Source organism: Littorina saxatilis, linkage group LG12, assembly GCF_037325665.1.
Source record: "Littorina saxatilis isolate snail1 linkage group LG12, US_GU_Lsax_2.0, whole genome shotgun sequence".
In the NCBI taxonomy this organism is placed as follows: Eukaryota; Metazoa; Mollusca; class Gastropoda; order Littorinimorpha; family Littorinidae; genus Littorina; species Littorina saxatilis.
Window position 1 is genome coordinate 60506648 of NC_090256.1, and position 26080 is coordinate 60532727.

At 41.3% G+C, this 26080-nt stretch overlaps 1 protein-coding gene across 1 annotated transcript in view; it reads left to right on the forward strand.

The window, feature by feature from the left end:
• Positions 1-26080, forward strand: part of LOC138982434 (tubulin monoglutamylase TTLL4-like) — a 32571-nt gene that overhangs the window by 2779 nt on the left and 3712 nt on the right. The window contains exons 2-17 of the mRNA XM_070355714.1: positions 180-1728; positions 8178-8290; positions 8721-8978; positions 9917-10027; positions 10371-10447; positions 10959-11153; positions 11657-11739; positions 12669-12797; positions 16252-16374; positions 16720-16818; positions 19796-19930; positions 21832-21975; positions 22666-22777; positions 23350-23560; positions 24150-24223; positions 25913-26010. Coding sequence (XP_070211815.1) covers positions 266-1728; positions 8178-8290; positions 8721-8978; positions 9917-10027; positions 10371-10447; positions 10959-11153; positions 11657-11739; positions 12669-12797; positions 16252-16374; positions 16720-16818; positions 19796-19930; positions 21832-21975; positions 22666-22777; positions 23350-23560; positions 24150-24223; positions 25913-26010 — 3425 coding nt within the window. The 5' untranslated portion in view covers positions 180-265. The remainder of the gene's footprint in view (positions 1-179; positions 1729-8177; positions 8291-8720; positions 8979-9916; positions 10028-10370; positions 10448-10958; positions 11154-11656; positions 11740-12668; positions 12798-16251; positions 16375-16719; positions 16819-19795; positions 19931-21831; positions 21976-22665; positions 22778-23349; positions 23561-24149; positions 24224-25912; positions 26011-26080) is intronic.

The following is a 26080-nucleotide window of genomic DNA, read 5'->3' on the forward strand; positions in this document are numbered from 1 at the left end:
TACTCTTAGTCTGTGAACAACACTGGAGCTGTATTCTGACATTACAAGGCTTGTCTGGTGACTTGATCAGATGTTATGTAATCTGGTTTGAAGTTAAAATGTACACACATCTGTTCTTGAGTTGAGTAAATGGTGCTGTTTGCTACTTGTAATGTATATTCCATTTGTTTCCTTTTTAGATGCTGAGAGGAACAATCACATCTGACTTGATCTACGGTTGTGGGACAGGGCGACAGGTGACACTCTCAGGGAAAGTAGCTGGACCATGAACCAGTACGGCGAGTTTGAGCGCATGCGTAGCACAGTCGAGGACCTGGCCTTGAAGAAACAACTGCCTCGACGACAGACCACAGACAAGCCCATTCTTAAGTATGACACCTCCATCACCAAGCCCATCCAGCTCTTCAACCAGGGCGATGCTGCAGGTCGTTACGAAGGTCAGGCTCGGACGGGCACGGTCGCAGGGACCCCCGCCAATGCTGCAGCTCAGAATAGCTCCGTAGCCAGAGCGCCTAATCATAAACAGATGAGGAGTGGCAGTGGAGGCTCAGGCACAAAAGGTGTTGACAACCCATACAGCCGACCGGTCAGTGCGCAAGATGTGATTGAAGATGTCCTGCAGAATCACCGGCATGGTTGGATGGTTCACCATGGCGGTGTCCATCCAGCTTCCCTGTCATCCAAGTCCTCCATGTTGATCAACCACTCTGAGCTAGATTCAAACGCAAGGGTGGCAGCTCTGCAACACAACTCCTTTTTGCGCCCACAGAGTGGCATGTTTCGGGAGGTCGCCCCGCCTAAAGTATCTAACAAAAAAGTGCCGAGGACTGGTTCAGGCTTTGGTGATGGCCCTGACGTGGGGAGACAATATGCTCCTGAGGAGAGTCAAGGTTACAACTACAAGGTTACTGCAAAAAGCCACATAACAACAGAGCAGTCGGCAAAAGCAGCATTACACCAAGCCTTTGCACTTGCATCCACCACAAGTGCTACTGCTAGTCATTCCGCGCTCAGCGGTCTCCCTCCCCGACCCAAGAACATGCAGAACAGGGAAAACAGGCCAAACGCTTACGATGCTACTTGTGGGTATCAGGGCACCAGCTCTTTGGTGCGCAACCCAAACTACACCCCAAGCAGACCGTACACTGACATCCATGAGCCTCTAGCCAACGGAGCGAATAGCGTGAACATTTACAGCAACACCACAGTCACCTCAGAACAGTCCATGTTCTCCCACAAGCAACCATTGATGAATTACCCTGCTGCTAAGAATGGTAACGCTCACAATAAAAGTCACATACCCGCCTCGTCCAAAAGTGCTAATTCTAGCTTGAAAAGTCCCAAGAGTCCGCTTGCCAAACTAGTACCCAACGGCAGGGTGGAGCCCATACCCAGATCACCAACAGGCCTAGGGACCATGGCTGGTGTGGAAGAGAGCGGCCTCCCGCTACACAACCTGACAGCCTGTTCTCTGCTCAACACCAAGATGGGCATGCTGCGTAAAATGCCTGTCACCAACACGCTGACTGGAACGTTGTACTATAAGAAAAGTTTTCGTGAAGCTAGCAAACAGGTGGAGAAGAAGCAGAAGGCCTTGTTGTTAGAACAGAGACCCAGCGGGGATGGTGCACCGTCCAAGCAGATTCCACAACTGGCGGAAGAGAAAAGCTTGAAAGCCACTGAAGAGGCAGACGAGGAAGATGATGATGACCTGTCGACGCCATCTGGGTAAGTAGAAACAGAAGTAACATGCCCACAAACTAACTTGTCAGTAACTGAGTAAGTACTAGTGTCTAACAAAAGCATTTAATTGGATAGAGTCACTCTAGGAGTGTGCTAATACCCTCCACCTAGCATTCGTTTGGTTGTGGCCTTTCTTTTGAATTAAAGAAGATTCTGCTAGTCCTTCTGTTTTAGTGAAATGTAGCTTATTGTCTTCACATTGCCAAAAGATGCATGAGCCTAAATTTCCCTGTGGCAAACAGAAAAGCACAAGCCATTGTTATTCCGACAGATTTCAAGTTTGATCAGCATTTTGAAGTTGGTTCAATTGACACTGTGTCATTGCTGTCGACATGGAAACATGTTAACAAGGCCACAGTAAATAAACGTTTTTCACATATTTAAATGGAACAACCATGTGAATAAAATACATGTGGGGTTAAGAAGGTTCTTGTCGTGTATACTTCGTATCAGCCTCCCAGACCAGGGTAGATACAACACAAGAAACATGCCAAATTTATTTTGGAAATGAGCAGGTCAACGAACAGGCCTATCACTATCAGTATGCCTATGGAGACGTCATTATCCTATTGCGTAGAGGGGATGTCGCTCTGTAGTTGCTCCCCAGTTAATTTTTCGTGGGTAAACAGGTCATCTGTTATGTGTTTTGGGAAGAAAAAACCCCCAGAATTTAAAGAGAATTTGTGTAGTAACAGTAACACATGTATACTTTAAGTATTATAACTCTAACTCACGATGCTTCAATGCCCAGCCGACCACGAAGGGCCATATTAGGGCGGTGCTGCTTTGACATATAACGTGCGCCACACACAAGACAGAAGTCGCAGCACAGGCTTCATGTCTCACCCAGTCACATTATTCTGACACCGGACCAACCAGTCCTAGCACTAACCCCATAATGCCAGACGCCAGGCGGAGCAGCCACTAGATTGTCAATTTTAAAGTCTTAGGTATGACCCGGCCGGGGTTTGAACCCACGACCTCCCGATCACGGGGCAGACGCCTTACCACTAGGCCAACCGAGCCAGTGTGTGTTTCTATAACCCACCAAACTCTGACATGGATTACAGGATCTTTTCCGTGCGCACATGGTCTTGTGCTTGCGTGTACACACGGAGGGGGATAAGTCACTAGCAGGTCTGCACATAAGTTGACCTGGGAGATCGAAAAAATCTCCACCCTTAACCCACCAGGCGGCCGTGGCCTGGATTTGAACTCACGACCTTCCGATTAGGAGGCCGATGTCTTATCCACTAGGCCACTGCGCCCGTCACCTCAGATCTGGACAGGCTTTTACATGATGCGATGAGACTGTCCCTCCACTTGGACTCATACCAAAAATCAACACCCTGACTGGTTGCTGTAATTAATTGGTATTTTTGTATTAACTATTTTCTTAAAAAGCAACTAGGAGCTAAAGTTTTACAAAATCAATTCATCAAGAATTTGCCACTGTGCACAGAGAGCCCCCAGGCTGTTCATTTTTGGTAAGGGACCAAGTGGCGGACTGGGTGGCCGAGTGGTAACGCACTTGCGCTCGGAAGCGAGAGGTTGCGAGTTCGACCCTGGGTCAGGGCGTTAGCAATTTTCTCCCCCCCTTTCCTAACCTAGGTGGTGGCTTCAAGGGCTAGTCTTTCGGATGAGACGAAAAACCGAGGTCCCTCTGTTGTACACTACATTGGGGTGTGCACGTTAAAGATCCCACGATTGACAAAAGGGTCTTTCCTGGCAAAATTGTATAGGCATAGATAAAAAAAATGTCCACCAAAATACCCGTGTGACTTGGAATAATAGGCCGTGAAAAGTAGGATATGCGCCGAAATGGCTGCGATCTGCTGGCCGATGTGAATGCGTGATGTATTGTGTACAAAAAAAATTCCATCTCACACGGCATAAATAAATCCCTGCGCCTTGAATATGTGCGCGATATAAATTGCATAAAATAAAATTAAAAAAACAAACAAAAAAAACCTGCGCTTAGAGAACTGTACCCACGGAATACGCGCGATATAAGCCTCATATTGATTGATTGAAGTGGAGGGATGGTCTTATCCCGTGTAAATGCCTGGTCAGATTGGAGACGGTGAGCCAAACTGTTTTCATTAGGAATGTACCTTCTAGTTCAAGTTCAAGTTAGTGTTTTCTTGAACTGAAAAGAAGTTTAGTGTTGGAACAGTTGGTATATAATGTTTTCCGCCGTTTTTTGAAGAATCCTTTCAAATTTGCTATTCCAAAAGTACCCTATGACACGACTCGAGTGGCAAAGAACATTCTCTGCAATTCCTGTCTCAGTCCGTGCAGCCGTTTCGGGTCCTATCGTCATCATACAAACATACACACAGACATATATATAAGAACTAGCTTTAAAAGTTAGATTATGTAAGAACCATGTGAACCAGTGATTTTTTCTTATGTACAACAGATACTACAGTATTTCTGCTTTATGAAAAGCTATATTTCAAAAACAAAACTAGAGATTTGAATTTTGACCACTTTTCCCCCTTTCTGTCACCAGTACTGAAGAACAACTCATGTACATACCCAGTAATTTTTCTGCCAATGCCAATGTTACTGGACCATATTCTGTTCTTCTACACAGCTAATTAATTGTTAATACTAACAGGCTTGTGAGTTTTAGCGTTGTCATAGTAAATAACTATTTGCTGGATCCAGAGACCCTAGTTTGTTAAGCAAACTAAGCAGCACTGTATGTATAATGATGTTCAGTGTGCATCTAGTTCTACATGTATACATGTCGTTTTGAAAGTGGTTTGGGGTGGGTGAATAAGGTTGTTGAATCATACATGAGGTACTTAAATAGTGCATACAAATTACAATTTAAACTGCAACACTGCATAGTTTGATTTATTGCAATTGTAAATCAGATACATTTACACACAAAAGTGTGCTGAAAAAGGAAATAACTTTAACCACTGAAATAAGACAAATCTGTTTCCCTTTCTGCCCTCAGTTGCTAACATTTCCCTCTGCGAGAAAAATCAGAATCTGATCTGCTCTGTATGCAGTCTGCTGCAAGCGAAAAAGATTTATTACCTCAGCATGATTGGATCAATAAATTTGATCCTTGTTCGGTGAAGGAGAACTTTTTGTTGAGACCTACCGCCATAAAGTTGATAAGAAAGGCCTATTGACTTTAGAGTCGCTTGGTTTGCCCACACCATTGACTACTTGGTGGCTTGATGTGTCCTTTGTGGGTGACAAATCACAAACAATGACTGGAGAGAATATGAATTGTAAGGCTAGGGGTGTGTGGGGTAGGCTCGTAACTCTGCAAACTGCCAATCTTTGGAAGGGTTTATAGCTTAGATAACTGCTGTGAATTGAAATTGGAATGACAGTAAGGAGATCGATTGTTTCCTTATAATATGACCTGTGTGTCCAGCACTCTATTGGTACATGTGTACCAGCAAAGTGAGAAGAAAAGAGAAGGCTTACTTTTAAAAAGCAGCATCAGCGGGTTTTTTCTCTGAATAATTGTACTTTATTACTATTAGTTGCTATAAATCTATTTCATTTTGGTTTTTGGGGTTGTAGTCACTCTTATTTTTGTTAACTGAGCTAAGAATAATGACAGATACGCTCGCTAAATTGTATTACATACACATATATATATATATAATTGATAAAACTGGGCAGAATGACTGGTTAAGAAACATTTTATTTTGTTTGCTGCTTGGTCGTAATGCCCTCGGAAAATTGAAGAAGTAGAGAATACCTGGATTAAAGTCTTTTTTATGCAAAGCAAGGACCAAAGATATATATATTCCAGTTTCAGCTCAATATTGTGTTAATTTGTTTGCATTATGATTATATTTCAATTTATGAATTATTTGTAATCAAGTCTTGCAGTTGCACTTGCAGCTGGTAACTTTAATCCTTGTTGCCACATTCTTTATTTTTACCATTTTTAAGTAATGTTCACTCTTTGTTACTTCATATTTCAAAGATCACCTGCCTTTGTGCAGACTTTAAAAAAAATTCATTTCTCGAGGTTACTCATTCAGAGACATGGAAACTTCTGTCCAAAAGAAATACCATGCTGCTAATTTTGACCAGTGTAATATAATGTGTTTGGACTGCATACCATGGTTGCTAGTGTAAGAAGTATTATCTCTCACTCACTCACTGCCCGTGACTGTGTTCATGTACTGTCAGTGTCAGTCAGTGCTGGATTGCTGGCTTAACTCTAGAGATGTATCTCTTAGGCTAAACAAAAAAAAAGGTCTGTTTACGGTAACATAGGGTGAACAAATAGGGTCGGTAGGTCGGCTTTTTTTTTCTTTTTTTTTTCTCCCCTCTCTATGATGTTTCACAGTTCATTTCTTCTCATCAATCCCTGTTTTTGCCCAACATAACTATAAACATTACTTTGAGCTTACCTCCCTTCTGTCGTCTGCTGTTTGAGCGCAAACAGCTCTATTTTGGATGCGGTTTTTTTTTTTTCAGACGATCCAAAAAAAAGATTAGGGTCGGGCCTAAAAACTAGGGTCGGTCGGGTTACCGTAAACAGACCTATTTTTTTTTTTTTGGCCTTATCACTGAATATCATTATCAGTCACATGGTGACAGGCCGCAAGGAGAAGTTGAAGAAGGCATGCAGTTAGTAGTAAAATGCCAATATGTTAGGCTTTTAACACGCGTGTGTAATTTGTCCTCAAGACTTTACTGATAAAGATGTTAGATAATATTGACAAAGTAAGTACTTTTCCCCCTGAGTCCAACTGAAACTGCTCAGCTTTCTCACACAGAAGATGCCCTTGCACATTATCATTTTATTTTGCACTGCAGAAACATTAATCGCACGTGTTGTAACTTGTAGTTGTATAGTAAAGACTAATGTTGTATTCAATCAGCAGTGTTGTAAAAGTATATATTGGGTCCAAATGTCCTGTCTAAAGACCTCCTAAATGTCAAAACACATGTCACTGATCTGATTATCAGAACTATGCATCAGGTTAAAAAAGTAAACATGTGTCAATGACCGAAACCTGAGGACAACACTTATTATTATCATATTATCGTGGAAGCGTAGACAGCCGATTTTCTCCCCACGCCAAGTTGGCTGCTGTCTTCCGTCTTCGGTGGTTGAGGTTCTTACTCAGGGTTGCCTCCTCCCCAAGAGTAGCTGCCTTGCTGGGCTGTCGAGTCCACTCTACCCGGGTTTGTTGTCGAAGTTTTCCTTCTCGTAGCCTTTGCCTTTCCCAAGGCGCACACAAGGCAGTGCGGGTTTTGAAATCGGAGTTGTCCTTCTCCTAGATGAGCGACCATCCAAGGTTGACGAGCCCCATCTGCCCGAAGCAGCTGGTTTTAAGGCGCCAGGGACCCGCCTGCATCCCTTCTCCTGTTAGTCGAAGACAGGGTCCGCCACATGAAGGCCAGGAGCTGGATTTGACTGTCTGAGGTGTTTGGAGACACGAAGCCATATGGAGCATTTCTTGGGAAGTAGGCGCTTATCTCTACTTCCACCCCGGCATAACAGTCCTTGGGCCCCTGAGGACAACACTGAATAAGCAGGCGGCCAACCTCATTGGCAACAATTAGTACATACGCGTGAGCTGCCAGTAAGAGACGAGTGGAGATGGCGCTCGGGGTGAATACATTTTTCATGCACGGAAGGGCCACAATGTCCTGGACTCGACCCCAAAGACTTTTGACCGGTTTTTCTAATACCCAATGGAATGCATGCTCCACTGCCCTTTACCGCTGAGTCGTGTTCATCCATCAAGCACTTTCGTACAGTGGCACCACCCTTTTAAGACCTAAAAAAATCTGAGAAAACCTGGTCTGAAAAAGCAGGGAGTCTCAAAATGGGGGTAAATTTACAGAGCTAATGAACCGAAAACCTGAGAAAACGGTCTTAAATTGAAGGGAGTCTTAAATCAGGGGGTCTTAAAAGGGAGGTTCCACTGTACTTTACTACTTAACTTGCCAAGATAAGGCATTCAGTAATGACATTGTGCCTACATTTGATTTGATTGCTTGCTTGAATTGGTCTGCCTTTATGGGATTGACTTGGACAGCATGCTGAAAGAGGATAGCTGTGTGCACCAGTGAAAATGTGTCATCTTACGTTATCTGACGTACAGACTTGTGATTAACAGTAACAGTTACAAGAGAAAGAAGTGTAATTGTAGCTCAGTGGTGTGCAGATCTCTACAAATTTTGGGAGGATCAGAGTTGAACAAGTCAGGGAAGATAAGACGTAGAGTGAGAAATAACCAAAATGGTTGACATAAAGCAAGTCATCACAAAAGAAAGTAAAACTTAGGCCTGTGTACATCTGCTATCATGCATAGCAACACACCAGAATAGAACTGCACTGTGCATCTTGGTTTTAAAAATTGAAAACGTTTTTATTTCATTTTGATGAAGCATGATGAACAAACCTGTATTTTTGTTCCGTTTGCTTTCAGTGAAAGATTGCCGGGTGATGGGGAAGCCAGTATTGATGAGTTTGATGATGATGACGATGATGACGGTATTGATGATCTCTACAATGACATTGATGATCAAGACGACGAAGATGGTATGATCGAAATACCATTGATTGAAACAATTGAAGTTTAAACTACATCAAAAACATACAATACAAATGTATACAGAAGTATGACAAAATCTCACCATTATCGTGATTTTTTTTTGGGGGGTGAGCTCTGTATGAAATCTTTTAACACAGGAAGTAATGAATATACACACTCATACATGAATGAATGGTGAAAATGTTGAACTACAAGTTCATTACAAAAATACTTCTCTTTGCACAAGTAAAGTGTTGAGAGTAAAAATAAAGTGGTTGTATAAGTTGAGTCGTCTACGTTGATACATTTTTGGTGACCATTCATAAAGTATGTGCTTACTGTGCTTCAAGTCATTCGTTGTTGAAAGCGTGTAAAATAGTATTCAGCTTTCAGAAAGTTCTGGCCCCTATTTCCAAAGCTTTCTCTTTTGTTCTGTAGAATCCGACGACTATACCATCAGCAGCAGCATGTCTCAAGCCTCCACCTCCACAATACATCTTCGTTCAGCCAGCAGTCGTCCGTCCACCACTCAGTCCATTCAGTCCAATCGAGTGGGAACAGCGGGGGAAGAGTACTCTCGTTCTTTCATTAGACCTCTCACATCATCAGGCGAGACTGCCGTTCAGCCAGCTTTGCGACGTAGCCTGTTTCATGCCATTCCACCCACCATCAACTTTATCATCGAAGGGGAGAAAGGTTTGTTTCACTTTTTGTTCACTTTTACTGTAGCTTCTTATCTGTTTTGTTTTTAGGGCCTTTTTACCGCACCTGAGTAATCAGTGAGACATAGTAATGAGCAATGTTCGTCCGTATGAATGGCCGTCTGTCCCTCTGTGAATGAAAAACTTAAAGTTAAAGTTGAGATTTTCTGAGATGTTTTTGAAGCTAGATCATATAGAGCTTTGAAACATTATACGCTTTGAGGATTTGATGACCTCTCGACATGACCTAAGTTGACACTTGTCAAATTTCAAGTTCACTCACAGCAGCGTCAAGTTTGGGTCATAAAAACTGAAACGTTGAGGTTTTCTCAAATGTGTTTGAAGCCAGACCTTTTAAACTTAATTTGATGACCTTCCGACATAACCAAAGTCTGGTTGACCCTAATCAAATTCCAAAGTCACAGTAGGGTCATGTGCTCATCAAACAAATAGACATTTTTGAAGCTATATATATATATATATCTTCCCATTTTGTAGGGTTTGATGACTCGTTCCCTTTTCTTGTTTCAATGTGTGGGTGTCTGGGGGGGGGGGGGGGGGGGTGCTGTCCTTGGAAAATATTTAAGGAGATCAGGGTATTCTTTTTGTTATGGCATACACGGTTGTATCTTGGTGCACAACCAGAGCTGAAGAAAAGGTGCTGCACTTTTGTGACTAAAATTAGTGGTGCAAAGGAATGCCTTACTCTGTATTTTAGTGGAAACATCGGGAAAAGATTGTGCATGTATATACAGGAAATGTATAGGAAATTGTAGGGTGTTTTAAGTAGGAAGTTATTTGTACAGCAGTCTTTGCTGATGTTACAGATCTATTTATAGCCTGTAGCATATAAGTACTGGAATAAATACCTTACACTTTCAACTGCAGTTTTTTTGGTTAGTTTTATATGAACATATGTGCTTGTGTTTGCAGTGGAACAGCTACCATGGGAGATTCGAAAGTATCTAAAATGGCGGATGAGTCCCATTACACCCAACATTGTGAAGGCAGCACTTAGTAGAAGCAATTTCAGGATCACCAAAAGTAAGCGCAGAAGATATGAGTGAGAAATCTGTAATGATCTCAATTTTGGAATGTTTTTCTGAAATAAATCATTTGGTTGCTTTTGTAATCTGTGACAAATTTGATTATTAGTTGTGTGTGGCTTTTGTGGTGGTTCTGTATCAGCTGAAATACTAAACAATCGTAACATAGCCAAATAGCAAGGTATAAGGTTATTAACATGGATTGACAAGTGACCTGTATTACAGGCCGGTGAGCAATGATTTTTGTTTTGACGACAAAATGGGTTTTTTGATTAAAAAGTGTGTGTGTTCTTTACAAAATGCGGCAGCGTTTATGTTGTGGCTTATTCTTTCTTCTCCAGAGAACCATGACTGGCTTGGTTGCTTTGGTAAGCACATGAAGGCTAATGCTTTCAAGTCTCTTCGGGATTATCAGAAGGTAAGTGCTTGTTTGTGTATATGCAGTATGTTCATGTGTCTATTCGGTACAGCAGTACCTGCGATGTGTGGACCCTCCCATGAGAGGACACCTCCCTTAAAAGGACACATTCTCTTGTCCCTTTTTATATTATCTCTACCAAAGTATACCTGTCATGAAAGGACACCTGCAATCTTGGGACACTTTTGGCTGGTCCCAAAGGTGTCCTTTCATCGCAGGTACCACTGTAGTTTTGTTTTTTGTTTACTTTTGCCAGTTTACCAGTTTGTTACTGGAACTTTGCAAAGCAGTGTCGTGTCGTCTGTTTAGGTCTGGGGAAACGCCAATGAAAAGAGCTGAAGAATCCCTGAACGTTTCTATTGGGTTTGCTTTTGATTATCCATGTATAACCTGCTTCCTGCAACTATGGTAACCAGGGATTTATTGCATGGGGAACATGAGATTTATTTCCCAGGTGTTTGTGAATGAAAACTTGTGAAAATGATGACAATGGTTTTTATGTTTATTGCAGCTGAACCACTTTCCAGGCTCTTTTCAACTGGGTCGCAAAGATCGACTGTGGCGCAACCTGTCTAAGCTGCAGGTCAGCTTTGGGAAGAAAGAGTTTGGCTTCTTTCCACAGACTTACGTTCTGCCCCAAGACATCAAGCAGCTCAAGAGGACCTGGGAAGACTCCGGTTCTCGACAGAAGTGGATCATCAAGCCTGTGAGTTTTTTGTTCAGTGGTATCTGTGATGTGAGGCCCCTCTGATGAAAGGACACCTTTCAAATAAAGGACACCATCTATGTGATATCGTGAGCAAATTGTACCTGTTATATGAGGACACCTGTAGAGTAAAGACACTTTCTGCTGGTGCCAAGGGTGTCCTTTCATCACAGGTACCATTGTAATTTCATTTTGTCAATGTAGCAATGCTTCAGCTGTTGAGATCTGTCACTAAAAGGTCTTGCCACAGAATTAGTGAACAGTTTCAGCCAGTGATAGTCTCAATGTGGGAGGGTTAATTTCTGAAAATTATATAGTGAATCTTTTGCCAAATAGTGACTAAAAGCTAAAATGAAATTACCACAGAAATGGAAATGTCAAGTGAAGTGTTCAGCATTGTGAGGAATATCATTTCCCAAACAGTGACTAGTAACAATGAAATAAGTTAAGTAAACAGTTTAAAATGTTAAAAATGACATGTTAAGCCTTCTTTTATTGTGCAGCCCGCCTCGGCACGTGGCATTGGCATCAAGGTGATTCACAAATGGAATCAGATTCCTCGCAAGCGGCCTATCATCGTTCAAAAGTAAGTTTGATGTCTCAGATGTCTGTCTTCTTCTCGAAAAGACAGTTTGTTTTCTCATAACACCTTTATTTCCTTCTGAATCTGATGTTGTAACCTGGAAATATGGCCTCCTTCTAATAGTAAATCTTGCATGATGTCTGGGTTGGCATTATTTGTACATGTGTAGACTCAGTAGTGCATGTAATCTCTTATAGGCTTGAGATTGTTTTGCCAATTGATGTTTTTTTTGTCATTTTCAAATATGCAGAGATCATTCTTGAGATGACCAGATTGAGCAAGGTAGCATCATTTTGTCAAAAATGAGGGTTGTAGTTTGGTGTATGCTTCAAAGCTTTTTTTAAAAATTGTATGAGTGTGTGTCTGCTGAGCATTCACCAACACTATAGTACACACTCAAGGTGCATTTTCATTTATTGACAGTGACATGCCAGTGGATCTGGGGACAGGTGATATTGGCATACAGTGGAACCCCCCTTTTAAGACCCCCAATTTAAGACTTTTTCCTTTTTAAGACCTTGCTTTTTTAAAAAGATTTTTTGTTCATAAGCTCTGTAAATTAACCTCTATTTTAAGACTCCCCCTTTTTTAAGCCCTGATTTTCTCAGATGGTTGAAGGCCTTTAAAGGCGAGTTCCACTGTACTGGGTGAACAGTGCACATGCTGACCCTCAAAATACAGCAAGCGGCTGCCCATGTGACAGGGATAAGAAACATGCAAGTTGTTGTTGTTGATCGTACTCACGCTTGACACATGCATGGCCAATTGGCGCAGAGAAGGTTACTCTGACATCTGGTAAGATTATATGTTCGACCATTTTTAATCACCCCGTCTAACAGGCAGCCATAGTCGATCTTGGAGTGTGAAGGTATTTTAAGAATTTCCGCCCAACAATCGTTTTGATATTAACTTTTCATTTGTTGGTTGTGCAGGTACCTTGCAAAGCCTCTTTTGATCGATGGCAGTAAGTTTGACATGCGCGTCTACGTTTATGTCTCTTCGTATGACCCATTGAGAGCTTATGTTTACGAGGATGGTCTGGCAAGATTTGCCTCCTGCAAGTAAGAAAATATCTGTCTGTTTCGACATTATAATACATGTGTTAATCTATGCATGTGTGATTCACTGATTGTTTTTGAAATTTCTTTTGTTTTAAATATGAAATAAAAAGTCAAAATTTAGTTGAATAATGGATGTAAAATAAGTAACCCTTTTCGATTTATTCACCATACCTGCTCAAGACTGTGTTTGACTCTGAGAATATAATTTTCTATAAACAACAAAGGAAAATGTAATCTTAGAGTTAGTACAATACAATACAATACAATACAATACAATAATCTTTATTCATCTCTAAAAGAACAATTACAAGTTTGACTGTGTGTCTGTAAAATCAATCAATTAATCAATCAATAAACCATGCATGTAGTAACATTCACATCGCATATTCACATCATATCGTTACACGCAAACATTGTACCCACACACTTACTAAAATAAGCCTACAAATAGAAGCAATGCATTGCCTGTTTAAAAATTATATCACATTATCACCTTATCACACTTTAACCACATTATCTTCTCACATTTGTATCCTATAAGTCAATATAACTAACAACAGAGAAAAACAACTGATAAAAGGATGTAAAGATTATGCCGTTGTCAGAGCGACAGCACCAGCACCAAGCGCCCCACCTGCGAGTTGAAGATGTGAATTGCAGATGGAATGAATGAGTTTCTGTAGCGTGTGGTTCTTGTGTATGGCTGTCTAAATCTTAAGCTTCTGTCTATCCGTCTGCTGTCCAGTTCAGGTCTGAGTGGGTGCGTGTCATCGGTCAAAATCTTCTGTAGCCTGTCAGTCAGTCGTCGTTCCTGCGTTGATGCAAAAGTGTCCTGCTTCCTCCCAACTACCCCACCTGCTTTCTTAATGAACTTCTCTAATCTATCCCTGTCCTGCTTGCTGATGCTGCCACTCCAACACACGGATCCAAAGTACAGCACACTATTGCAGGTTGAAGTATAAAACATCTGGAGAATCTCTTGTCTAACAAAGATCTGAGTTTTCTCAAAAAGTACAGGCGGGAGTGGAGCTTCTTCACAATAGCATCAATATTGGGCTTCCATGTCAACTTATTTATAATTATTCCCAAATACTTATACTGCTCTACTTTCTCTACAACCTCCCCCTTAATCACTATATCCCCATGTACATGTTCCTTCCTCCTATTGTCCATAATCATTTCCTTGGTCTTGCCTACATTAAGTTCTAAATAATTATCATCACACCAACCAACAAACTTATCTACCTCCTGCCTGTAGTCAGAGTCGTCATCGTCAGTCATTAGTCCAACCAGTCCAGTGTCATCGGCAAACTTTGCCATGGGGCATGAGTCGCCAGAAGTACTAAAATCAGCTGTATACAAAGAAAAAAGAAAAGGAGAGAGAACTGTGCCCTGTGGGGCGCCTGTGTTCGTGCACACAGTGTCAGACACTAGGTTATCTCCCATTTTCACAAACTGAGGCCTCTTCGTCAAATAGTCCATGATCCAGAGAATGGTGGAAGCTGGGACATTCATCTTACAAAGCTTGTCTGCCATTAAATGTGGCTGAATGGTATTAAAAGCACTGGAGAAGTAAAAAAACATCAAACGAATGTAAGAACGCGGCTTGTCTAAATGAGAATACATCTTATTAAGAACATACAACACTGCATCATCAACATTCCTATTTCTTCTATAAGCAAACTGACATGGGTCAATAAAATCTTTCACAAAGTCACTAAGCCTAAACAGGACAATTCTTTCAAAAACCTTCATGCACACAGAAGTCAGTGCTACAGGCCTCAGGTCGTTCATGATCTGTACAGATTTTTTCTTTGAAACAGGCACAATGCATGAAGTTTTCCACAGTGCTGGTACTTTACTAACACTGAGAGATAAATTAAGAATGACAGAAAGAATGTAACGAAGTTGCTCTGCACAATGTTTGAGTACTCTAGGCTTCATCCCGTCTGATCCCCCCGCTTTGCTAGCATTCACCTTCCTCAACCCCCTCATCACCTGCTCCTCTGTCACTACGATAGGGGGTTCCCCTTCCATAGGCCCACTGTCACTAGTCAATTTCTCTCTAATTGTCTCCCTTTCATCGCTAAAGTCATGCTTATCAAAGCGTGCATAAAACTGGTTGAGAGCATTTACATCTGTCTGCACAGCGCTGTTTTTTCCTCCACTAACCCCCTTCTTCCCCTTATAGCCACTCATGATGGTCAACCCCTCCCACGCTTTCTTCATATTGTTTTCTGTGAAGTGACCCTCCACCTTTTCCCTGTACTCTTTCTTCCCCTTCCTAATCACACTCTGAACCTCCCTCTGAACCTCCTTCACATCTCCACTGCTCTTGTATTTAAACACCCTCTTCTTCTTATTCAGAACCTGCTTAATATCTTTTGTAACCCAAGGTTTATTATTACTATAAACCTTCACTGTCTTTTTTGACACTACGTTGTCAACACAGAAAGAAACATAGTCAGTTACACAGTCTGTCAGTTCATCAACATCACGTGCCGAGTCCACAAATACCGCCCAATCAGTGCAGTCAAAGCAACCTCTAAGGGTTTCCATTGACTCGCTCGACCAATCATATACAGTCCTAGTGAGGGGCGGTTCTCGCTGCACACGCGGTCGGTATCGTGGTACAAGATTCACAATGTTGTGGTCTGAGCGGCCAAGGGGTGGTAAAACAAAGGAACTGTAGGCACCACAAACATTTGAATAACACAGGTCTAAGGTTTTGTCTCTACGTGTAGGGCATGTCACATGTTGATCAAATTTGTGTAAAACTTTCTTTAAATTACAATGATTGAAGTCTCCTGTGACTAAAATAAAAGCGTCCGGTGACCTAGTCTGAAGTTCATGCACGTGTTGTGCTATCGTCTCTGCTGCTTCTGTTGCGTTGGCTGAGGGTGGCACATACACAGCGACTGTCAGCACGTGGGAAAACTCCCGTGGCAGGTAATACGGCCTCATGCCTAGAGTCAGCATTTCAACGCAAGGTGAACATGATGTGTGCTTGACTGTCACGTTGTTTGTGTGACACCATTTCTGATTAACATACACACCCACCCCTCCTCCTTTCTTTTTTCCCCGAGTCCTTCGTTCTGTCCCCTCTGAACATGGAAAAACCTGTCAGCTCTACACTCGAATCAGGTATCGAGTCACAAAGCCAAGTTTCACTACACAAGATAATCACTAGGATTTTTTTTTAGCATAGAAGTTGGGAACTAAAACACTTGTGATTCAACTACATCGTAATTTGTAAAAATGCACAAAACCTGCAGTCATCCACAGAGTTCAAGTAAAAGAATTTAAAAGTGATTGCCTTGTGATTACAAATTTGACAACTGAATCTTCATAGTCAAAATTGAAATTTGATTCAACCAGTTAGGCAAGCATTTTGTGTGGTGAGATTTTGGATACTTCCCACCTCATTGACTAAGCCTTGTGTTTTGCGTGCCAGGTATTCTTCCTCCATGAAGGCCCTGAACAACAAATTCATGCACCTGACCAACTACAGCATCAACAAACGCAACGCAGACTACCAGAGCAACACAGACGACACAGTGTGCCAGGGGCACAAGTGGTAAGTCAAACAAGGCTCCCCCGAAAACCGCATATTCAATGGCGGGGTAAAAACGGTCACACATAAAAACCCACTCCTGCAAAAACATGAATGAACGTAGGAGTTCAGCCCATGAACAAAGTAGAAGAACGAGAAGAAACATGTAGGCATTAATGCAGTGATCGCAAAAAGTATTAACTGCATAATCTTTGGTCATTCCGGAATAAACTAAACTTTCTTGTTTTTTGATTCTTGAATTTGGAACGCAAGCAGCCGTATCTTTTTCAGATTTCAGCAAGACATCATCTTTGCTGCCAGTGCCTTGGTTTCAAGATTGCTTGACATGGTTTTGTGTTGTGTTGCCAGGAGCCTGAAGTCGCTGTGGAACTACCTGAAGAGGCAAGGAGTCAACACACAGGCTGTGTGGGACAACATAAAGGACATTGTGGTCAAGACGCTCATCAGGTCTGCATTCAACCCCTTTCTACCTATGTTACTCTGCAAAATCAATTCTTAAACGATAAAGTCCCACTCAGCACAGAATGCAGCCAGGATGTTGATTTTTGGTATGTGTCTAAGTGAAAGCAGCCCTGAAAGTCCAGAGAGCAAACTTTACTGGCCAAACCAACAATTTGTTTCAGCAACTTTACTCGCATTTGGTTTAAACACTGTTTATTCATATTTACATGTTCAGGAAATGTACATCGACATAGGCTGAAGACACATTTACAATAAGAACATGGCAGACAAGTCCTTACACAGTAAATAAAAACAATCCGTAAATTTTACTCAAAATATTTACAACATTTAGGAGAGAAAAGAAAAGACAAAAAGAAGGTGAGAAAACACCAAAGAAAATAAAGTAAACACACATACACATCTAACCAGAAGAATGCGTAAAGGATATTATTCGGTGATTAAACAAATCAAGAACAAATATTTGGGGACAAGCATTCAGACCGGGAGAGGGGAGGCTTAGGGGGGGGGGGGGGGAGGGAGGTGGGAGAGAGAGAGAGAGAGAGAGAGTGTGTGTGTGTGTCTGTGTTTGTCTAATTGTTTTCAAACCGGCCAGTACGTCTGATGAATTCCTGAACAGTTTTAAATATATTAATATTTTCAAAATGACTTTCGTTCACATCCCCTTCTAATAAAGTAACAATATTAATAAAGCGATTGTGAAGCGTATAAATAGTATCCTGGCGATCTTGCAAATAAGTTGGGCATTCAAAAAAATAGTTGTCAACTGTTTCTGCACCAGTGCCGCATTCACATTCACTATCGTTACTTAAATGACAGATAACTAAATGATGTTTCAAATCACTAATCGTTAATCTCAGCTTACAATGTAAAATTTCTAGGTCTCGAGTCTCTCCGTAAAAGTGTGCTGGGGGAACAACATCGTCCCTGGCAAGAAAACGTTTTAAATAACTCAGTGAGTCACTTTGTTGGACATATTCTGGTAGTGTGTTCCAAAAGTATGTTGCAGATGGAACAAAGGATGATCGATACAATTCCGTTTAAAATGGTGGCATCTTGCGATTTAGAGGTCGTCGTCTGTGATATGGGTTTTGACTCAGATACCAAAGGCGGGAGTCTGAAATTGAAATAATGGGGTGTTTTGTTATTAATCATTTTATGAAACAAAATTAATTTGTGCCTTCGGCGCCTTTCTTTCAACGAGGTAAATCCAGATTCAGCATACAGTTTTGAGTGGCTAGTGCCTCGCACAGCGCCAATTATTGTTCTAATGGCGTCCAAATGTAAATTTTCAAGTTCTTCTGCTATGGCATTAGTGCAATTATCCCATAGTGTATCAGCATAATCAAACAAAGGCATTATGAAGGTCTTATAAATAATGTCCAGACTTTTCCGACTAAGCCTATATTTGAACGATCTCAAACACGCTACTAGAGGTCTGCATGTCGCAATAATGGATTGAACATGTGCTTCCCATTTACAGTCGCTTTGCAAGACAACACCCATTTGGCAAGTAGACGAACATTTCTACTCGCCAGTTACATGTTTCTACTCGCCATGGCGGGTAAAATACTTGCCACTTTCAGGTCTGGAAAGGATGCTCATATCACACATGACAGCCTGGAAATGATTGTTTACCTAAAAAAACAAAAAATCTTCGGTGCAAGTAAATATGTTTATTCCCCCCTCTGCTTCTTTACCTCTGTAAACTTGTAGAGCTAGTTATTTTTCGATAAACACCCAGCAACCAAACAAATAACGACCCAGCAACAGCCTGAATCCTCGATAGCGCAATGGGTTGAGAAGCTGTTCTGCGTCGGTACTACTTTTGCGACTGAAAAGTTCCGAACGCTCTAATGTACGAAGTATACACCTCTGGAGCAAACCATACAAACATACCGCATTTAAATTAACAACTACAGGCTTGAACACATGAATCTCCATATAAAATCCATGAGTTTGGTTGTTTTCTGAATCTAGGTCTGCTGTGCACAAACGTTCATCACAAGCAAATTCCCAAGGCAAGTAACTCTCATACTTTGTCTAGCGACAAGAGTAGTTCCCCTTTCAAATTTCTTTTCACTCGGTTTCTTCGACAACAGACTGCAATCCGACGGTCAGTTTTCAACAATATTTCATTTAATAAACAGATCACACGCAACCAAATGCACACATCTCATGAATTTAAACAACATAAAGCGGTTTCATACACTATTTTCCCCAGAAAACTGAACTTCATACAGTAATTAACGTTGGAACACGGGTGCAAAAGTTCGTCTGCTAGTCCCATTTGACAAAAGAACATTATCCTAAGCGATACCAAAACATATACAGAACACACAATATCTGCCTTTGCCGCTACAGCAGAATAACAGCATATCTGTGTACTTGATTTTAGTCCAAAATAGGAAAACTGACAAGAAGTGTTGACAGAATGGAATGATTTGCACGGAACTATACAACCGCGCATTAATCGATCGCCTGCGCAGGTTGACTGGTTGAGTGAATAGGATTCGATCAAACTTTCGCAAAAAAACTCCTCTTTTCTTTGAATAACTGAAGAAAGGAGGAATAAAGAGGTTACACACCTCGTCTCAGTGATTATAAAAATTAATGGTCTCAGTTCGCGGTCATGAAAAAGCTCGCTAAAGCTCGCATTTTTCATGATCCGCTAACTTCGACCATTATTTTTAATAATCACTGAGACTCGGCATGTAACCTCTACGTATGTGTATATGAAGCATTACCTGTTTTTACCTGCATTAACAACTTACGGTGTACCTTTGATGTGTAAATGAATACACCACACAAACACTCACATTGTTCGTTTTGTTGTTGTTCTTTTGTTGTTTATTGAAAGGGTTGTTGCCGGTCAGCTGACGTCCTGCAGGCGGCAAAAGGGTTTATGGATAATGATTACGGCATCTCATGATCAATTCTTTATTTGTGAACCTACTTCTTGCAGCTCTGAAACAGCCATCAACAGCATGGTGAAGTCTAATGTACGCAGTCGCTACATCGTCCATGAGCTGTTTGGCTTTGACATCCTCCTTGACGAGCAGCTCAGACCTTGGATTTTGGAGGTCAACATTTCACCAAGGTTAGAAAACGATGCTATACCCATGCATGCACGCATGATTATATTTGAACCTGTTTGTCTTTTATGTAATGGAGGAAGAGAGAACGCCTTTATTTCTGATTTTGTAGAAACTCTTTTTAAAATTTAAAAACAAAGCTGTTAGACATAGTTTTAAGCTCCTGAACAATAAGGGTTTCAAACATTCACTTTAGACACATTACAGTGACTTAGACAAATATAGTGTTATTTGCAACATTTGTCTTTTATGTAATGGAGGAAGAGAGAACACCTTTATTTCTGATTTTGTAGAAACTCTTTTTAAAAATTAAAAACAAAGCTGTTAGACATTTATTTAAGCTCCTGAATAATAAGGGTTTCAAACATTCACTTCAGACACATTACAGTGACTTAGACAAATATAGTGTTATTTGCAACATTACTAAAGTGCACCGACGCGTGCACACACATGCAGTCAATATCGTTTCATTTTACTGAGGCAAATTTTGCATGAGCAAACTTTGTTTTACAATTGTACACAAAGTTGTATAGTATGGTGAGAACATTAAACAAAAACTTAAAACAAAGTGATCAAGGAAACAAAGGAAAGTAAGCACCCATAGATCTTGTCTGCTCTGCCTCACGTGGCCATGATTTAACCTTCGCCAGACTGCGCCTTTGACTATACACGGAAGACACCGTTGGTCCATGTGGACCCATGATTCTTAAAGAAGCAAATAGATGCGTACCCCTTTGCTGATGGTGTGGGTCCTCTTGGACCCATGACTCTAAAAGAAGCAAAACTTATGTGTACCCCTTTCGCAGACGGTGTGGGTTTGCTTAGACCCACATCTTTTTTACAGTAACAAGTACCGGAAATTACCTGTCGCCTGTTTTTTCCTTTTCTTTTTTTGACCAAGTTCAATAAAATGTTAGAAAAAGAAAGAAGTTTGGGGGCCTGAAGCATTTTTGACTCACATGCGAAGCAAAAGTGAGTCTATGTACTCACCCGAGTCGTCCGTCCGTCCGTGCGTCCGTCCGGAAAACTTTAACGTTGGATATTTCTTGGACACTATTAAGTCTATCAACACCTGATGTGGCCTGATGGTGTATGGTTACAAGATCTCAAAAAACATGTGCGGCAACTTGACCTCACTTCAAGTTCAAGGTCACAGGGGCCGTAATTGTTGTCTTAAAAACGACCATTTTTCACATTTTCGCATTTTTTTCTGAAGTTATCGAGAATGGCAACCTTAGCTATGTATGCTATACAGGGCAATGTAAGCCCTATCTTTGGACACCAGTTTGGTTGACCTTGCTTCAAGGTCAAGGTCGCAAGGGTCCTTTAAAGTTAGATTGTATAGATATTTTGAAGTGACCTTAACCCTGAACTATGGAAGATAACTGTTTCAAACTTAAAAATTATGTGGGGCACATGTTATGCTTTCATCATGAGACACATTTGGTCACATATGATCAAGGTCAAGGTCACTTTGACCCTTATGAAATGTGACCAAAATAAGGTAGTGAACCACTAAAAGTGACCATATCTCATGGTAGAAAGAGCCAATAAGCACCATTGTACTTCCTATGTCTTGAATTAACAGCTTTGTGTTGCATGACCTTGGATGACCTTGACCTTGGGTCAAGGTCACATGTATTTTGGTAGGAAAAATGTGTAAAGCAGTTCTTAGTGTATGATGTCATTGCTAGGTTTAGTTATTTGGCCTTGACCCTGAAGGTCAAGGTCATGTAAAGGTCAAGGTCAAGCATGTGAGTTGTATGGGCTTTGCCCTTCTTGTTATAAATTTTATTGAAAAATTCCATTTATTTAATGAGACATCGGCATTTAAAGACCCTTCTGGGTCCATATGAACCCACAACATCTGGCGAAGGTTAACTAATCAATGTTCTGTGTTTTGCAGCCTTCACTCCAACTCGCAACTGGACATCAACGTGAAGGGGCAGATGATCCGTGACATGCTGAACATCGCAGGGTTCCGAGTGCCAGATAGAAACGACATCCAGCACAGTGCTCCTCACCCTTCATCGTCCAGCCAAGATCTCGGGTCAGTAGGACAGGAAGTCACTGTCATAAGTCTACATGCAGTTCAGGTAATACAGTCGAACCTGTCTATAACAATCACCTAAGGGACTGATCAAGGAATAAGACAGGTGGTCGATATAAAAAGGTGAATTACGTAGGAAAAAAGTCCTCGTTGGGATATATTGGGGTAGTTATAATGGGCAAGTGGTCGTTATCAAGAGGTGGTTCGACAGTATCGTAACAAATTCTGCTAGAATATCCAGTGGATAATTAATAAAGGATAGACAAATTGAAGTTAGCCTTGCAAAATAGTCTGAGGATAGTAAATTTACTGAGCCTTCAAGCCAATGTTACTATGTTCACTTTTATATGAGATGCACAGTTCTTTTGTACAGACAATGAAGGTTTGCAGTACTGCATTTTAGAATATTCATTATGGGTATCACTTGCACTGAACTGTAACTGTACATGTCACATCTCAATCTTCAGGGGCAGTCATCATTGCACAGAAATTTCTTTCAAATCATGGAAAGCTTTGCTGTCATTTGTGCAGATCTGCTCAACTTTTTTGTTTTACAATGGAGGTAAGGTAACACCAAGAACTGCATTTAACTTTCAAAAATGTCCCAAAGAGTTTTGGCCATTTTGATAATTTTGCTGGGGAAAAAAAATCCTAGCAACCTCCTTGAAGGTGATTGCCCTTTCTTTGCAGTGCTCGCGCACCATCGAGCGACTACTGCATGGACAAGCGACTGTTCACAAATTCTGTGGCCCCCGACGAGCGAGCCAAACACGCCTACTTCTGCCACAAGCACCAAGATGAGGTCAATATTTTCTGTCATCCTTTTGAAAATAGCCTCCTTCCTGTGTATATCAGCGTGCAAATGTCCCCTGAAAAATGGAGTGTGGCTTTATAAATGGCGGGGAAAAGATGGTCTTACGTGTATAAACCCACACGTGCAAAACACAAGTGTACGTGGGAGTTGCAACCCATGAACACGGTCCAAGAAGACCTTGCAACTAACTTTTGACCTGACCAGGCTTTTACCTAGAATAAAAGCATCCTCCCTCTTAGGCACATACTGCTGCTTTTTGCTGAGTTAATTTCATACCTGAGGTGTATGCCAATTTGTAAAATTAAATCTCTTATTAAATCTGAGGATTTGCACTAGCAAAAGCTGGCTTGGAAGTCAGCTGCAGTAACTGTTGAGTCACATTCTAGCCCAACATAGCCGCAGAATATTAACAAAAGGTAGGTAAAAGTTGTATACCCTGCATTGGCATGTTTCATTTTGCCCGTACAGCCTTCCCAAATAAAAAGCATGTCAGTTTAATTGTACATTTATTTTATATTTTATTATAAATAGTATTTTGTTGTTGCTTCTCTTCATTTCAGCAAGTCTTACAGGGTATTCTTGACACTTTGACGCCAGACGATGTCCGTATTTTGACGGAATCCATTGACGAGGACAGTCGCAAGGGGGGCTTCATTCGGGTGTTCCCCACGCCGTCCACCAAGAAATACCTGCACTTCTTCGAACAGCCGCGATACTACAACCTGCTGCTTGACCAGTGGGTCACCAGATACAACCGCCAGGAGCAGAGAGGTGGGTGTCTGTGGGAGACAATTTCTAGTAATGTGTAAAAATAAAATAGGATTTAAAAAAAATAATATTTAAACAACAGAAAAGGAAGTTTATAGATTGCTTATTATATCATATTATATTATGAATTATAGACAAAACAACGCATTCACTAGGACCTCAATCTATTGATCTTTAAAGAGGATGAATGGGATACACAACTGACAAATAATAATGAAGGGTGATCACTTGGCTTCTGATGTTGCTTCTTTGTAGATGGTAGGAAACAAAATGTTGTGTATCTTGTTTGTCCAATTTTAGATATCAAACGATCGAGGTCCCATTGAATGTTTCCTTTTGCCTGTAAATAAATGTTCAATAAACTTACCATTCAGGTTTTTAATTTTTTTGAATGTTAGCAGTCTATACGTTTCAGATTTCTAGTTATCTGTAGCTTAAATTGTACGGTATAGTGTTTGTTTGGCAGCGTGTGTTTTGCCAACTGAGTGATGTTGATATATAGACAGCTGTGCCAAATTGTCTTGCTGCATTTAGTATTCTTCAAAGAGTTTCACACACTTGCAATGCAGTGAATTGAATGTATTGCATGCAGGGATTGGACTACTGCAGAGTTTTTGTGAAGAGGGGGTGCACGTGGAGAACCCCACAGACAAGGCCCGGCACCAGGTGAGTCAATTTACTTCTTCTTCTGCGTTCATGGGCTAAAACTCCCACGTACACTCGTGTTTTTTGCACGAGTGGGTTTTTACTTTTATGACCGTTCTTACCCCGTCATTTAGGCAGCCATATGCCGCTTTCATGTGAGAGTCACTTTACAAGTCTGCTTTGATTAACTAGGAGGGGACCTTTTCTTCTTCTTCTCCGTTCATGGGCTGAAACTCCCACATTCACTCATGTTTTTGCACGAGTGGGTTTTTACTTTTATGACCGTTTTTACCCCGCCATTCAGGCAGCCACACGCCACTTTCGGGGGAAGCATGCTGGATATTTTTGTGTTTCTATAACCCACCGAACTCGGACATGGATTACAGGATTTTTTCTGTGCGCACTTGATCTTGTCCTTGCGTGTACACACGAAGGGAGATAAGGCACTAGCAGGTCTGCACATAAGTTGACCATCAGTTGTCATAATTTTTAAAGCTCCTGAGATCACTATTTGCTCCCCAGATTGCACAATTCTGTATGGTATGGTGGTGAAATCTTGTAGCCCTCAGTGTATCCTGGTTGGAGTCAGCATTGAAAAGAATAGGCTAACCTCTCTTTAAAGTTAAGCACCTGCAACGGCCTTCTGTAGCTAATATAGGCAGTGGTGTCTTTGGTAAAGTTGAACTAAAATAAGGAGATGCTGTTGTACATTAGATATTTGTTTTTCAGAGAGGACTCATTCTGACAATCATGTATGCAGGCAACTTTGGGAAGTTTTTAGCTGTCTTTGAGGTCACCTTAGCCCCATTTTTTAAATTTGTTTGGGTACAGATCTGCAGAAAAGATGTGAAATTTGTTGTTGATTTGAATGAAGTTTCAGCGTTTTGCTGACTGCCAATGGCAAAGGACATCCCCGCATATGTGGTGTGCACGTTAAAGAACCCACGATTGACAAAAGGGTCTTTCCTGGCAAAATTGTATAGGCATAGATAAAAATGTCCACCAAAATACCCGTGTGACTTGGAATAATAGGCCGTGAAAAGTAGGATATGCGCCGAAATGAATGTGAATGCACACGGCATAAATAAATCCCTGCGCCTTGAATATTTGCGCAATATAAATTGCATAAAATAAAAATTAAAAAAATTAAAAAATTAATCCCTGCGCTTAGAACTGTTTCCACGGAATACGCGCGATATAAGCCTCATATTGATTGATTGATTCTTCTTCTTCTGCGTTCGTGGGCTGAAACTCCCACGTACACTCGTGTTTTTGCACGAGTGGAATTTTACGTGTATGACCGTTTTTACCCCGCCATTTTGGCAGCCATACGCCGCTTTCGGAGGAAGCATGCTGGGTATTTTCGTGTTTCTATAACCCACCGAACTCTGACATGGATTACAGGATCTTTTCCGTGCGCACTTGGTCTTGTGCTTGCGTGTACACACGAAGGGGGATAAGCCACTAGCAGGTCTGCACATAAGTTGACCTGAGAGATCGGAAAAATCTCCACACTTAACCCACCAGGCGGCCGCGGCCGGGATTCGAACCCTCGACCTTCCGATTAAGAGGCCGACGTCTTACCACCCCGCCACAGCGCCCGTCGATTGATTGATTGATTGATATGATTTGCTTCCGATAGACTCCTTTTTCTTGCTCGTTTTGTGCATGTTCAGACATTTGAACTTGGAATTTGTATTTTCGTGTCAGTGGTGTCCACCAAACTCCACAGCCATGCTGTCAGCCAGGGACAAAGTCACAACCTCACCGACGAAGAAGGAAAATTTCCACGGACCACCCCACAAAAGGTAAGGAGACAATGCATACCAGACTGCATAAAGTTCAGTCATGCCAGTCTCTTTATACAATACGCAAGCA